Here is a 16713-nt window from a genome sequence, read left to right as displayed (position 1 = left end):
TGGGGGTTATATATGATCATAGTGACGCTATGACAGCTCTTTACTACACAAATAATTATGATTAACACTATGTAGAGACACACGTGCAATAAACACAAACACTGTCACTATTTCCACAGAGTATTATCCGCCGCAGTCTTTGACAGCAGTGGACGCATATTTAGCCATTAAAGGGTTATATTGTTTATTCTCGGTTTATATTTTTAATGAGGATTCAGTAATGACCTCAATTATTTATTGTGGTCATATATGTTGAATGTGTCCATCTAGTGGCCACAGTGAGGATTTTTCTGGGTTTCTGTGTCGTTGTGTTTCCCAGATTCAGTTGTATTTATTGATTTATTTTTTCATGATTATACTGCAAAATGAGTCGTCAATATTTTGGGTTTTCTAGAAGAGAAAGACAACATTTTAAACGTGTTTCATCTGCTAAAAGTTTATTTCGCCGACTTCTTGTAGTAGATTAGATGGACTATATAAATGTTGTATTGATTGGGGGACTTTATTATGTTTCCATTATGCTGGCAAACATGAAATGTTCCTCAAACATTGGTTTATGGTTTCCATTTGATTATTTCTTTGGGAATCACTTCTTATAACATTTTAGAAACAGTTTTTATTTTTCCAACTAAAACTAAAATATGTTCCCAGAACATTTTAAGTTATATTTTCCCAACTAACACTGAAGTATATTCCTAGAAAGTATTAGAAATGTTGTTTTTTCCAGCTAAAACTGAAGTACATTCCCAAAATGTTTTAGAAATGTTTTGCCCCCTAGTTTTTATTTTCCCAACTAAAACTACGCTTCCAGCACATTTTAGAAACATTGCTTTTAAGATTTTTTATTTTCGCAACTAAAACTTTTCTCAGCTTTTTGCTCAAAATGTTGCTTTTTTTATGAAACCTACCTACATTCAAGTGTTGATAAAAAAATTATGCTTGAAGCTAGAATAAAACTGATTTTTTTGTTTGAATGTAGAGGGTCTGATTTTGTTTGAATGTATTGCATGTTCAGATATTCCTACAACAAAATATTCTGGGGGCCATGAAATTTGAGTGAAAATCAGCAAAAATGCCGGCGGGGAAAGAGTTAATTTCTGTTCCTTTGCCCTCTTGTTCTCCAGCGTTCGGACTCGGATCGGCTCCTGGTCTGGGCTCGGGACAGACGTGTGTGTGGTTCCTCAGGGTCGCAGTCGCTGCCAGCTCAAGGGCTCCTACATCGCTCTGGGTCACATGCAGAACGGACGCATGCTCCTCAGGAGACTCCTCAAGTGGTCCGTGATGAGAAAGAGCTGAAAAAGTTCATCAGGATGCTGCTGAGACAAGACTACTGAGACACGATTAATGAACAAACGGATTGCAAAAACACGGCATCTCCAAAATGGCCAGTTTTTCTACGTTTTTTGGGAATATGCCAATCTTTATAAATCATTTTTATATGATTTTTGCTTATTAAAGGAAAAAATATTACCCACTCAACCATTATCCCATCCTCAACCAACCCCTCAACTTTGATACAAATCAATTCTACTGTACATTTATGATGAAATAGAAATAATACTTTTTTAAAAAATATTTATTTATATATATACAAATATATACACTACCAGTCAAAAGTTTTTAAAGAGTAAGATTTTAATATTTTTTAAAGAAGTCTCTTCTGCTCACAAAGCCTGCATTTATTATCCAAAATACAGCAAAAGCAGATATATGGTGAAATATTTTTACTACTTAAAATAACTTTCTATGTGAATATCTGTTAAACTGTAATGTATTTCTGTGATGCGCAGCTGTATTTTCAGCATCATTACTCCAGTCTTCAGTGTCACATGATCTTCAGAAATCATTCTAATATGCTGATCTGCTGCTCAAGAAACATTTCTGAAAGTACATTTTCTTCAGGATTCTTTGATTAATAGAAAGATCCAAAGATCAGCATTTATCTGAAATAAAAAGCTTTTGTAACATAATACACTCTACCATTCAGAAGCTTGGAGTCAGAATAATATTTTTTTTGGGGGGAGGAGGAAATTATAGAAATTAATACTTTTATTTATCAAGGATGCTTTAAAATGCAAAAAAAAAATGTAAAGTGATGATAAAGACATTTATAATGTTACAAAAGATTTCAGATAAATGCTGTTCTTCTGAACTTTCTATTCATCAAAGAAACCTGAAAAATTTTACTCAGCTGTTTTCAACAACATAATAATAATAATAGTAGTTTTTGTTGAGCAGCATATCAGAATATTAGAATGATTTCTGAAGGATCGTGTGACTGGGGTAATGATGCTGAAAATTCAGTATTGAAATCACAGGAATAAATTACATTTTAAAATATATTCAAATAGAAAAGTTATTTTGAATAGTAAAAATATTTTCTTTTTAATGTTTTTTTTTTTTGCTGTACTTTGGATCAAATAAATGCAGGCTTGGTGAGCAGAAGACACTTCTTCTGAAACATTAAAAATCTTACTGTTCAAAAACTTTTGACTGTCTTCAGTTACGTCTCTGGCAGGTGAACGTGTTCTGTCACATCACAGAGCGAAAACCAAGGCATCTGAATTATTTATGTGTGCTGGAACTGAAGTATTTGCTATAGAGTAATGTCTGTTAGGTAAGTCCTCACTAGTGCTGATAGTGATGCACTGAACCTCTAGCAGTGAGTGTTTTTGCTTTTTCTGCTTTGAGAATGTTACAATGCAGTTGCTAAAGTGTTCTGAGTGTTTTTAGTGTGTTGCTATGTGGTTATTCATATTTTTTGTGTTGCTATGTATTGTCCAGGGTGTTCTGGGTGTTTTAACCCTTCTGCGGTCTTTATTTGTGAATCTTACTCATGTTCTTTACGCTAAAAAGTAACCGGACACCTGAAACGTAACTTATTTTTTTCAGTAAAATCATTGTAATACATTTTTGTTAAATAATATATTTTATTTTGCATTTTGAGAGGGTTTTGTGATACTAGTTGATATTATATATATATATATATATATATATATAAATACACAAAAAATAAGTTGAACAGGTCATATATATTTTGGGGTTGTATTCTCTATTTTTCACTTTTTCAAAAGATGCCAAGAATCGTTGCCAAATTGTGTAAAATCTCTGCACTGATGCCATATTTTTTCATAACTTCAGATATTGCATTACCTTTTTAATCTATCGAGAGTACGTAGGTGCTTGCATTTAAACATTACACCTTTACAAAAACATCTTCTATTTTTAATGTTTTTTACTGATTTTTATATTGACTTTGTGATGTACTAAAACCCAATATGTTTATTTTGTAATTAAAGAATAGTTTTGTAGGCTTTCATTCCATATGCTCAGTTTTCCTCTAAATACCCAGCGTTATTTCTGCGCTCAGGTCAGACGGTCACGTGACGCTCCAGGTGAGACGCAGGTGTAAGAGGAGGCCTGCTCCATCCATTATTCAGACGGGGGAATCTGATTGGCTGCTGCATGAGCGTGTGTCTGCGCACCTGTCGCGTTCCGTCTGTCTCTCTTCTGAACACCGTCGTCCTCAGAGTGTCTCCTGTGGCTCAAGAGAGTTGCGGATCTGGTAAAGTCATTTATTTCATTATCATCAGATATCTGTGTGCTGGTGTTTGTTGGAATGAAACTGATCTGAGATCAGCTCAGGGTTGGGCTCGTGTCTTCAGTTACGTCTCTGGCAGGTGAACGTGTTCTGTCACATCACAGAGCGAAAACCAAGGCATCTGAATTATTTATGTGTGCTGGAACTGAAGTATTTGCTATAGAGTAATGTCTGTTAGGTAAGTCCTCACTAGTGCTGATAGTGATGCACTGAACCTCTAGCAGTGAGTGTTTTTGCTTTTTCTGCTTTGAGAATGTTACAATGCAGTTGCTAAAGTGTTCTGAGTGTTTTTAGTGTGTTGCTATGTGGTTATTCATATTTTTTGTGTTGCTATGTATTGTCCAGGGTGTTCTGGGTGTTTTAACCCTTCTGCGGTCTTTATTTGTGAATCTTACTCATGTTCTTTACGCTAAAAAGTAACCGGACACCTGAAACGTAACTTCTTATTTTTTTCAGTAAAATCATTGTAATACATTTTTGTTAAATAATATATTTTATTTTGCATTTTGAGAGGGTTTTGTGATACTAGTTGATATTTATGCAGTAATTAAAATTCAGTATTGTGGGCGATTTGTAGATCGTGCACACACATTCTCTGAATTGTTCTGTTTTTGTCCATTTCCCATTCATTTCCTATGGTCAGTCATTTTTGACCGAAGACCAAGAGTGTGACTATTTTTTACGACCACTTAGCCTGTTCGAATCATGCCCTCAATTGTTTTTCCCTGTGTTCACATTCCAAGTGCCATAAAAGTCACCAAGTTTTGTACCATTCTGATGAAGCTGTGATTTTAAAAAACTCAAAACGTAAAATTCTCCATTCAGAAGTGACGGAAGACCACAGAAGGGTTAATGTGTTGCTATGTGCAGGGCCGGATTTACCTCTTATTGTGACATATGCAAAATAATTTTTTGCCCCCGCCCCTTATTAATATATACTATTACCGCCCCAAAACAGCCAACAAAATTCATCTCAATCCATATGAAAATTGTCAGTGTTCTCTATCGCAGAATTCCATTGCTGATTAAAAAACGTTATTTTAGAGCTAGTAATGAGCCTTTAATATGCAGACAAATGAGAGAGAGAGAGAGAAGCATGTGTGAATAACCCGAGTCTGTCTCTTAACAGTGTTCGGCAGCAGCTCTACCAATAGCGAATATGCAAGTTTAACTCATTCAAAAACAGCGATGTCACCTCCATGCCGAGAAATGTCATGATTTTCAGTTGCAAAACTACGCTACTTTATTGATAAAGTCGCAGGGCAGCGCTGACAAGTTTCTGTGCGCATTTGATCCGTGTGTGCGTAAATGTGAGTCTGTACCGTATCTGTGTTCATTTGTATGTGAAGTGCGGGAGAAATAACTGATTTGTAGATATTAGAACATAATTTCGAGGCGTAAAAATTGAAAAAGTTTGTCATTTTTTCTTATTTATTGATTGTTAGTTTATTTTCTTGGTAAAAGTCTTTTTGGGGGTTGGTTTTTCCGCTGTTATAGGTACCCTGTAGAATAACAAGTCATTATTTCTCCTTAGTGTAATTGGGCCCCCCTGCACACACTGCAAAAAGAAAGGCTTATAGTATTTTTTGTCTTGTTTCAAGTCAAAATATTTAAAAATTCTTAAATTAAGATGCATTTACTAGATAAGCACACTGACGTAAGATATTTAATCCCCTGGAAACAGCATTTTGCTTAAAATAAGTAAAATTATATATCTGCCAGTGGGGTAAGTAAAATATTCTTGTTTTAAGAATATTTTACTTATACCACTGGCAGATAATATTACTTTTTTAAAGCAAAATGCACTTCATTTAGTTTTTTCCCCTGGAAACAAGACTAAATATCTTACGTCATCTTGCTTATCTAGTAAATGCATCTTAATTTTTTTATATTTTGACTAGAAACAAGACAAAAATACTAATATAAGCCGTTTTTGGCAGTGCATGCCTATGCATAAATCTGACCCTGGCTATGTGGTTTTTGTGCAGTTGCTAAGGTGTTCTGAGTGATTTTAATGTGTTGTTGCTATGCGGTTGCTAGGGTGTGCTGGGAGGTTTTGTACTGTCTGAAGTGTCTCTGTGTTCTCAGGTCGGAGCTGAAGATGGTTTCTCCTGCGATCGCTTTGGCTTTTCTTCCGCTCTTGCTCACGCTGATTATCCGTTACCGATATTATTTCGTGCTGCTGTATCGGGCCGTTCTGATCCGCTGGGTGCGGGACTGTCTGACGGGCCTCAGCCGAGAGGAGCGGGCGTTCCAGTACATCCTGACCCACGCCACACCCGGAGATGCCCAGAGCATCCTAGACACATTTGACCACTGGTGCAGCAAAGTGGAGTTCATCAGCAACATCGGACCCAAGAAAGGTCATAAACACTCACACATTGACACATCTGTCGTCATCATGGGTTCAGGTGGACTCGCTTTTTATTAGGTCTAAGTGCTTAATAGTTTAGAGGAGACTAAAGCAGGTTCTAGCAGGTAAATTTGTGACTTGCATCTTTGACCCCAAAGAGCTGTTTTGGCTTGTAAACAGTGCTTGATCCGTGCAGATTTCTGACCACTTTTTCACTGGAGGAAGCATTATTATAGACTCAATGGTATTTTAGTTAAAAACGTCTTAATGCTGGATTAGTTTCAGCTTTTGTCTTCTCCAGATGTTAACTGATGGACTGGAGTGCTGTGGATTACTTGTGGATTATTGTGATGTTTTTATCAGCTGTTTGGACTCTCATTCTGACGGCACCCATTCACTGCAGAGCAAGAATAAAAAAACATTCAACCATGATAAACGTCTGAAGGGGTAAATTTTCACAAAAGTAAAAGCTGTTGAAATGTTTTCTTATGATGGCTGATTACAATTGCTCAAATTGTAAATTCTATATTATTTCTATTTTCACTTTTTTTCATTTCTGTGTCATTCGCATTTTAATTGCATTTCATTGCATATCAAACTATGCATGTGTGTCACATATAAAATTTGAATTTCATAATGTTGCTGTTTCCACCACCAAACGTCCCTGTTATTAGCTTTTAATTCCTGTTCGGTTTGCCCTCTTCCCGTCCAGCGTTCAGACTGCGGATCGGCTCCTGGTCTCTGGTCGGGACAGATGTGCGTGTGGTTCCTCAGGGACGCAGTCGTGTTCTCCGCTGGGCCGGTGAGCAGCGGGCTGCGATGGAGCAGAGCACCCTCTGGCTGCCACACAGATGCCCCTGTCCCGCGCTGGACGGCCAGCACACAGGCTCCTACATCGCTCTGGGACACATGCAGAACGGACGCATGCTCCTCAGAAGACTCCTCAAATGGTCCCGTGGTGAGAAAGAGCTGAAAAAGTTCATCAGGATGCTGCTGAGACAAAACTGCTGAGACACGATTAATGGACAAACGCAGTGCAAAAACACGGCATGAAACGGCATCTTCAAAATGACCAGTTTTTCTATGCCTTTTGGGAAAACGCAAATCATTGCAAATCATTTTTATATAATTTTTGCTTATTAAAGAAAAAATAGCCCTGTTACACACTCAACCTTAACTTTGATACAAATCAATTCTACTATACATTTATGAGGAAATAAAATGTATTAATTAATTATATATATATATAATAAATGTAAATATAAAAATATATAAAAGGTAATAAAAATACACACAAACAACAACTGAACAGGTCATATATATTTTGGTTGTATTCTCTATTTTTCAGTTTTTCAAAATATGCCGAGCGGTTGCCAAATTGTGTAAAATCTCAGAACTGATGCCTTAGTTTTTGAAATAGTTGCATATGTTGCATTACCTTTCTAATCTATTGAGAGTAAATAGGGGGGAAAGGATTCTTCCATTTAAACATTTCACCTGCCATTTTTTATGTTTGTACTGATTTTTATATTGACTTTGATGCCTGTACTAAATCCAATATGTTTATTTGTAATTAAAGAATAGTTTTGTTGTACATTCCGTTGGTTTTCATTCCATTCGTTGACAAACAGCACTCGGTTTCCTCTGTAAGTGTCCAGCGTTCATTCCTCGCGCAGGTCAGACGGTCACGTGACGTTCAGGTGAGACGCAGGTGTAGCGGAGGCCTCGTGCGCTGCAGCCATTATTCAGACGGAGGAATCTGATTGGCTGCTGCATGAGCGTGTGTCTGCGCACCTGTCGCGTTCCGTCTGTCTCTCTTCTGAACACCGTCGTCCTCAGAGTGTCTCCTGTGGCTCAAGAGAGTTGCGGATCTGGTAAAGTCATTTATTTCATTATCATCAGATATCTGTGTGCTGGTGTTTGTTGGAATGAAACTGATCTGAGATCAGCTCAGGGTTGGGCTCGTGTCTTCAGTTACGTCTCTGGCAGGTGAACGTGTTCTGTCACATCACAGAGCGAAAACCAAGGCATCTGAATTATTTATGTGTGCTGGAACTGAAGTATTTGCTATAGAGTAATGTCTGTTAGGTAAGTCCTCACTAGTGCTGATAGTGATGCACTGAACCTCTAGCAGTGAGTGTTTTTGCTTTTTCTGCTTTGAGAATGTTACAATGCAGTTGCTAAAGTGTTCTGAGTGTTTTTAGTGTGTTGCTATGTGGTTATTCATATTTTTTGTGTTGCTATGTATTGTCCAGGGTGTTCTGGGTGTTTTAACCCTTCTGCGGTCTTTATTTGTGAATCTTACTCATGTTTTTACGCTAAAAAGTAACCGGACACCTGAAACGTAACTTCTTATTTTTTTCAGTAAAATCATTGTAATACATTTTTGTTAAATAATATATTTTATTTTGCATTTTGAGATACTAGTTGATATTTATGCAGTAATTAAAATTCAGTATTGTGGGCGATTTGTAGATCGTGCACACACATTCTCTGAATTGTTCTGTTTTTGTCCATTTCCCATTCATTTCCTATGGTCAGTCATTTTTGACCGAAGACCAAGAGTGTGACTATTTTTTACGACCAATTAGCCTGTTCGAATCATGCCCTCAATTGTTTTTCCCTGTGTTCACATTCCAAGTGCCATAAAAGTCACCAAGTTTTGTACCATTCTGATGAAGCTGTGATTTAAAAAAACTCAAAACGTAAAATTCTCCATTCAGAAGTGACGGAAGACCACAGAAGGGTTAATGTGTTGCTATGTGCAGGGCCGGATTTACCTCTTATTGTGACATATGCAAAATAATTTTTTGCCCCCGCCCCTTATTAATATATACTATTACCGCCCCAAAACAGCCAACAAAATTCATCTCAATCCATATGAAAATTGTCAGTGTTCTCTATCGCAGAATTCCATTGCTGATTAAAAAACGTTATTTTAGAGCTAGTAATGAGCCTTTAATATGCAGACAAATGAGAGAGAGAGAGAGAAGCATGTGTGAATAACCCGAGTCTGTCTCTTAACAGTGTTCGGCAGCAGCTCTACCAATAGCGAATATGCAAGTTTAACTCATTCAAAAACAGCGATGTCACCTCCATGCCGAGAAATGTCATGATTTTCAGTTGCAAAACTACGCTACTTTATTGATAAAGTCGCAGGGCAGCGCTGACAAGTTTCTGTGCGCATTTGATCCGTGTGTGCGTAAATGTGAGTCTGTACCGTATCTGTGTTCATTTGTATGTGAAGTGCGGGAGAAATAACTGATTTGTAGATATTAGAACATAATTTCGAGGCGTAAAAATTGAAAAAGTTTGTCATTTTTTCTTATTTATTGATTGTTAGTTTATTTTCTTGGTAAAAGTCTTTTTGGGGGTTGGTTTTTCCGCTGTTATAGGTACCCTGTAGAATAACAAGTCATTATTTCTCCTTAGTGTAATTGGGCCCCCCTGCACACACTGCAAAAAGAAAGGCATATAGTATTTTTTGTCTTGTTTCAAGTCAAAATATTTAAAAATTCTTAAATTAAGATGCATTTACTAGATAAGCACACTGACGTAAGATATTTAATCCCCTGGAAACAGCATTTTGCTTAAAATAAGTAAAATTATATATCTGCCAGTGGGGTAAGTAAAATATTCTTGTTTTAAGAATATTTTACTTATACCACTGGCAGATAATATTACTTTTTTAAAGCAAAATGCACTTCATTTAGTTTTTTCCCCTGGAAACAAGACTAAATATCTTACGTCATCTTGCTTATCTAGTAAATGCATCTTAATTTTTTTATATTTTGACTAGAAACAAGACAAAAATACTAATATAAGCCGTTTTTGGCAGTGCATGCCTATGCATAAATCTGACCCTGGCTATGTGGTTTTTGTGCAGTTGCTAAGGTGTTCTGAGTGATTTTAATGTGTTGTTGCTATGCGGTTGCTAGGGTGTGCTGGGAGGTTTTGTACTGTCTGAAGTGTCTCTGTGTTCTCAGGTCGGAGCTGAAGATGGTTTCTCCTGCGATCGCTTTGGCTTTTCTTCCGCTCTTGCTCACGCTGATTATCCGTTACCGATATTATTTCGTGCTGCTGTATCGGGCCGTTCTGATCCGCTGGGTGCGGGACTGTCTGACGGGCCTCAGCCGAGAGGAGCGGGCGTTCCAGTACATCCTGACCCACGCCACACCCGGAGATGCCCAGAGCATCCTAGACACATTTGACCACTGGTGCAGCAAAGTGGAGTTCATCAGCAACATCGGACCCAAGAAAGGTCATAAACACTCACACATTGACACATCTGTCGTCATCATGGGTTCAGGTGGACTCGCTTTTTATTAGGTCTAAGTGCTTAATAGTTTAGAGGAGACTAAAGCAGGTTCTAGCAGGTAAATTTGTGACTTGCATCTTTGACCCCAAAACTCTTAGCATGTGAAGCATCTGAATAAGAGCATCTTCTAAATGTAAATATAGATGGTATTTGACTGTGTCCTAACCATTGGAAATGATTAGAGAGGTTTAAAACAGTGATTCTCAACCAGGGGCCCACACGATGACTTAAAATGAATTAATATAAGACAAAACAACCTTTTAAAATAAGCTAAAACAAATAAAAATCAGGATGTTTTTATTTTAATTTACCACCCCAACAACTGATTGTTTTCTTTGATGAACAAGGATTCACACAGCCTTGAAAAACATGGATATTTCAGGTAGGCTTTTTTTAATAGTGTGATTACTAGACCTGTAAAAGTCATGGAAATTAATAACGCAACGGCCATTTTCATAAAGCATATACATTTGTTATATCGAGCTCCAAAATATTTTATCAGGTAGAAACTCTGAGTAAAAAAGGAAAGCCTTTTCACTGATGAAGTCAAGTCAGCGCTTTTTACAGATTGTTTCAAAGCAGCTTCACAGTAATAAACAAAAAAATAACAGTGTTAATGATACAAAATTCATCGATTATGAAACAACTTCAATTTCAGTTATAAAGCAGCTCTACAGAAGACAATAGTGTCTATATTCAGATCAATTCAGATTGTTCTAATGGAGCGCAGCTGGAAGAAAACAAAACCAGAGGTATTTTGCATTGCATGGAAGGATAGTATTTCTACCTACAGAAAGTACTCTACTCTACTCTACTCTAAAACTGCTAGATATACATTTACATTTAGGCATTTAGCAGATGCTTTTATCCAAAGCGACTTACAAACGAGGACAATAGAAGCAATCAAAACCAACAAAAGAGCAATAATATGTAAATGCTGTAAGGTAAGATATGCTTACTTTTGCACTCTTTTTAGAAAACAAACACAACCCTAGGTGTTTATTTGATACAGTGGCTAAATTAACAACAAATAAAGCATCGACAGGTTCAGATATTTTCCAACAGCACACAGCAGAAATTACTTAATGAGTTTTTTTTTTTACTTAATAGTTCTGATATTTTCTGTTTATCTCTGTGAAGCTGCTTCGACACAATCTGTATTGTAAAAAGGTGACTCATCTGATAGTGTCAGTGCAGTAAAATAAATAATATTCCTGGATATTAAGTGTCTTTTAAAAACATGAATAAGTACATAAACATGAATTAAGAAAGTAAATGGGCCCCATTCTTAGATGAAACATCATTGGCTGTCACACAGGTAAGATTCTGGACCGGCTGCTGCAGGAACACTGTCCCATCACGGTGCTGGAACTGGGAACTCACTGCGGCTACAGCACGGTCCGCATTGCCCGCTCGCTGCCCATCGGCGCCCGCATTTACTCCGTCGAGATGGACGAGAGAAATGCTCAGGTGGCTGAGAAAATCATCCGGCTGGCAGGTTTTGATGAGGACATGGTGAGTTCATGAGACACATTTACATTTAGTCATTTAGCAGACGCTTTTATCCAAAGAGACTTACAAATGATGACAATAGAAGCATGTGAGATGTGTTTTTAGCCGATTCTTGAAGATGGCTAAGGACTCAGCTGCTGGGATTGAGTTGGGCAGGTCATTCCATCCAGTTACAGGAAGGGACTGAAATAAAGCATGTGTTTTGTGTTATTCTAATCAAATACCTACATTCAGCAGCAGTGTTGGGGGTAACGCATTACAAGTAACACAAGTTACCGAATCAGATTGCTTTTTTAAAGTAGCTAGTAAAGTAACGCATTACTTTTTAATTTAGAAGGAGATATTTATTTCTAAGTTACTTTTTCAAATAAGTAACTCCAGTTACTTTGTTTCTCATGTGTTGACTGACAGCTCTGGTGTTGCCATGGTGACAGAAATCAGGAGTAAGTGCAGAGCGTTGTGTGTGAACATGATCTTACTGTAGTTCTAGACTAAATATGAACATGTGTTTACTCATCTCACCTGCACAAAAACAGATTCAGTGTGTCTCAAAATCTAACTCAGCAAACTCATATATTATACAAATCTGCAATAATTAAAATGTTAAATAAGACAAATACCATTTATGTATTTAATTACTGACCTTTCATAATCCAATTCAACCATACTACACTGAACAAAATTATAAATGCAACACTTTTGTTTTTGCCCCCATTTTTCATGAGCTGAACTCAAAGATCTAAGACTTTTTCTATATACACAAAAGGCCTATTTCTCTCAAATATTGTTCATAAATACTGACTGGTTTTCGCACAGCCCTAAACTGCAGTCATGCACACCATGGAATTTTAAATCACTAACAAATACTAAGTTTTAGCTAACATGATGATTTCCATGCTAGTCAGACTCGTACCCCCCAATACAGTAAAACTGCACATTTTAGAGTGGTCTTTTATTGTGGCCAGCCTAAGGCACACCTGTGCAATTATCATGCTGTCTAATCAGCATCTTGATGTGCCACACCTGTGAGGTGGATGGATTATCTCGGCAAAGGAGAAGTGCTCACTAACACAGATTTAGACAGATTTGTGAACAATATTTGAGAGAAATAGGCCTTTTGTGTATATAGAAAAAGTCTTAGATCTTTGAGTTCAGCTCATGAAAAATGGGGGCAAAAACAAAAGTGTTGTGTTTATAATTTTGTTCAGTGTAATAAACAAAAATGACACATTTGTTTCATTTTTGTTATTGCTAAATAGTGTTCCCCTTTACTGTACAGACGTGAATTTACATTTCCTTCAGCCTGGGGCGCATTCATTTCACTTTTGTTGTGAAAGGGCTTTTACATTTGTAAAAGAGTAACTTTTTTTATGTTAAAAACAAACAAGCAAGCCCTACCCAGATTTAAAAAGTAACTCAAAAGTAACCAGTGTTGGGGAAAGTTACTTTTAAAAGTAATGCATTACAATATTGCGTTACTCCCTAAAAAAGTAACTAATTACATTACTTAGTTACTTTTTATGGAAAGTAATGCGTTTCGTTACTTTTTAAATCTGGGCAGGGCTGTTTGTTTTTAATATAAAAAGTTCTATTTTTGGCAAATGTAAAAGCCCTTTTACACCAAAAGCCTCAGGCTGAAGGAAAAGTAAATTCACATCTGTACAGAAGAACGCAGAAGAAGAAAGTTCAACACTCTTCGGCAATAAAAAACGAAGAACAAATGTTAGTTTATCTTGAGCAATTTTTGCTTATGGTTGAATTGGATCATCGAAGGTCAGCAGCATAAAATGGGATTAAATACATAAAAGGTTATTTGTATTATTTAACATATTTATTTATTGCAGGTTTGTGTCATATTCTGAGTTTGCATTTCACAGTTTTTAATCATTTTGAGGAATACTGAATCTGTTTTTTGTGAGTGAGATGAATTAATGCATGTTCACATTTATTCTAGAGCTAAAGTAACATCTTACTCCTGATTTCTCTCAACATGGGGACAGGAGAGCTTTCAATCAATAAATGGGGAAAAAAGTAACAGGCATTACTTATTTGAAAAAGTAACTCAGATATTTCATTGTAAATTAAAAAGTAATGCGTTACTTTACTCATTACTTGAAAAAAAGTAATCTGATTACGTAACTTGCGTTACTTGTAATGCTTTACCCCCAACACTGAAAGTAACGTAATGCATTCCTTTACATAAAAAGTAACTAAGTAACGTAATTAGTTACTTTTTTAGGAAGTAACGCAATATTGTAATGCATTCCTTTCTATAAAAAGTAACTAAGTAACATAATTAGTTACTTTTCTAGGAAGTAATGCTTACTCCTGATTTATCTCAACTTGGGCACAGGAGAGCTTTCAATCAATAAATGGGAAACAAGGTAACTAGCGTTACTTATTTGAAAAAGTAACTCAGATATTTTCTTGTACATTTAAAAAGTAATGCATTACTTTACTAGTTACTTGGAAAAAGTAATCTGATTACGTAACTTGCGTTACTTGTAATGCGTTACCCCCAACAGTAACAGTAACGTAATGCATTCCTTTCCATAAAAGTAACTAAGTAAAATAATTAGTTACTTTTTTAGGAAGTAACGCAAAATTGTAATGCATTCCGTTCCATAAAAAGTAACTAAGTAACGTAATTAGTTACTTTTTTAGGAAGTAATGCAAAATTGTAATGCTTTCCTTTCCATAAAAAGTAACTAAGTAACGTAATTAGTTACTTTTTTAGGAAGTAATGCAAAATTGTAATGCTTTCCTTTCCATAAAAAGTAACTAAGTAACGTAATTAGTTACTTTTTTAGGAAGTAATGCAAAATTGTAATGCTTTCCTTTCCATAAAAAGTAACTAAGTAACGTAATTAGTTACTTTTTTAGGAAGTAATGCAAAATTGTAATGCTTTCCTTTCCATAAAAAGTAACTAAGTAACGTAATTAGTTACTTTTTTAGGAAGTAATGCAAAATTGTAATGCATTCCGTTCCATAAAAAGTAACTAAGTAACGTAATTAGTTACTTTTTTAGGAAGTAATGCAAAATTGTAATGCATTCCGTTCCATAAAAAGTAACTAAGTAACGTAATTAGTTACTTTTTTAGGAAGTAATGCAAAATTGTAATGCTTTCCTTTCCATAAAAAGTAACTAAGTAACGTAATTAGTTACTTTTTTAGGAAGTAATGCAAAATTGTAATGCTTTCCTTTCCATAAAAAGTAACTAAGTAACGTAATTAGTTACTTTTTTAGGAAGTAATGCAAAATTGTAATGCTTTCCTTTCCATAAAAAGTAACTAAGTAACGTAATTAGTTACTTTTTTAGGAAGTAATGCAAAATTGTAATGCATTCCGTTCCATAAAAAGTAACTAAGTAACGTAATTAGTTACTTTTTTAGGAAGTAATGCAAAATTGTAATGCATTCCGTTCCATAAAAAGTAACTAAGTAACGTAATTAGTTACTTTTTTAGGAAGTAATGCAAAATTGTAATGCATTCCGTTCCATAAAAAGTAACTAAGTAACGTAATTAGTTACTTTTTTAGGAAGTAATGCAAAATTGTAATGCATTCCGTTCCATAAAAAGTAACTAAGTAACGTAATTAGTTACTTTTTTAGGAAGTAATGCAAAATTGTAATGCTTTCCTTTCCATAAAAAGTAACTAAGTAACATAATTAGTTACTTTTTTAGGAAGTAATGCAATATTGTAATGCTTTCCTTTCCATAAAAAGTAACTAAGGAACGTAATTAGTTACTTTTTTAGGAAGTAATGCAATATTGTAATGCTTTCCTTTCCATAAAAAGTAACTAAGGAACGTAATTAGTTACTTTTTTAGGAAGTAATGCAATATTGTAATGCTTTCCTTTCCATAAAAAGTAACTAAGGAACGTAATTAGTTACTTTTTTTTTTTTAGAAAGTAATGCTTTCCTTTCCATAAAAAGTAACTAAGGAACGTAATTCTTCCTAACTTTTTTAGGAAGTAACGCAATATTGTAATGCATTACTTTTAAGAGTAACTTTCCCCAACACTGTGTTGGTCTGAGCGGTTTGATCTGTTCCTCAGGTGGAGCTGATCGTGCGTCCGTCGGATGAGGTGATCCCGCGTCTACGTGAGGATTTCGGCGTGGAGCGTCTGGATCTGGTCTTCATGGATCACTGGAAGCGCTGTTACCTGCCGGACCTGCATCTGCTGGAGGGCAGCGGTCTGCTGGGTGAGGGCTCCATTATTCTGGCCGATAACGTCATCTTCCCCGGAGCGCCCAACTTCCTGCGACACGTGCGCCGCTCGGGCCTGTACGAGGTCAGAGTTCACCGCGCCACGCTGGAGTACATCCGCGGCATCCGTGACGGCATGGCCGAGCTCACCTTCCTCGGGATCAAGTAAAACACGCTTACAGGATGTTAACGTGACGCTCTGAACAGTTCGTGTCACAGCTTTCGTTTATTTGATGCTCGTTCACTAACGTCAATCATCAGGTGATGAGCAACATTCACATTATGCATTTATCCAAAGTGACTTGCGTTGCATTCAACGCACACGTTAACATTTGATCGTTCCTTGTTTTCCCTGGGAATCGAACCCATGACCTTGGCGTTGCTAGTGACAAGATTTACTGTTTGAGCTACAGGAAAGACATGGAACACTTATTAAGTTTGTGGATTTGTGAGATCAACAGGTAATTAAAGTTGGCATGAAATAAAAATTAATCTTACTAATTTTATTATGGACAATTCATCTGTGCATTTTTTTTAGCCTCATGTTTTATTAAAATGTAATAACTGGACCTTCTGGTGAAAACTTAGTAACGTAAAATATTTTCAGAAATATCCACTGGACAAAAAACTCTGGTAAAAAGTAAAATGAAAACATAAGTAGTAAGTACTTTTATCCCTCACAACTTCTTTTCATTCATCTTTCTTTCTTTATGAAA

The 16713-nt window shown here is 36.1% G+C and overlaps 1 protein-coding gene across 3 annotated transcripts; it reads left to right on the top strand.

The window, feature by feature from the left end:
- Positions 1-7719: 7719 nt before the first annotated feature.
- On the top strand, positions 7720-16487 carry tomt (transmembrane O-methyltransferase). 3 transcript variants are annotated; one of them, XM_016515298.1, is made up of 4 exons: positions 7720-7828; positions 9941-10215; positions 11591-11787; positions 15846-16487. In XM_016515298.1, exons 2-4 carry the CDS (start codon positions 9954-9956, stop codon positions 16164-16166), a joined length of 780 nt encoding a protein of 259 aa, XP_016370784.1. In that variant the 5' UTR covers positions 7720-7828; positions 9941-9953; the 3' UTR covers positions 16167-16487. The 3 variants fall into 3 exon arrangements, with proteins under 3 accessions (XP_016370784.1, XP_016370785.1, XP_016370783.1); XM_016515299.1 differs by lacking the exon at positions 7720-7828 and adding an exon at positions 9560-9578; XM_016515297.1 differs by lacking the exon at positions 7720-7828 and adding an exon at positions 9786-9848.
- Positions 16488-16713: the final 226 nt, after the last annotated feature.

The sequence above is a fragment of the Sinocyclocheilus rhinocerous genome, unplaced genomic scaffold (assembly GCF_001515625.1).
Source record: "Sinocyclocheilus rhinocerous isolate Xijiao unplaced genomic scaffold, SAMN03320098_v1.1 scaffold867, whole genome shotgun sequence".
Taxonomy (NCBI): domain Eukaryota; kingdom Metazoa; phylum Chordata; class Actinopteri; order Cypriniformes; family Cyprinidae; genus Sinocyclocheilus; species Sinocyclocheilus rhinocerous.
This window is presented reverse-complemented; position numbering and strand designations above follow the sequence as displayed.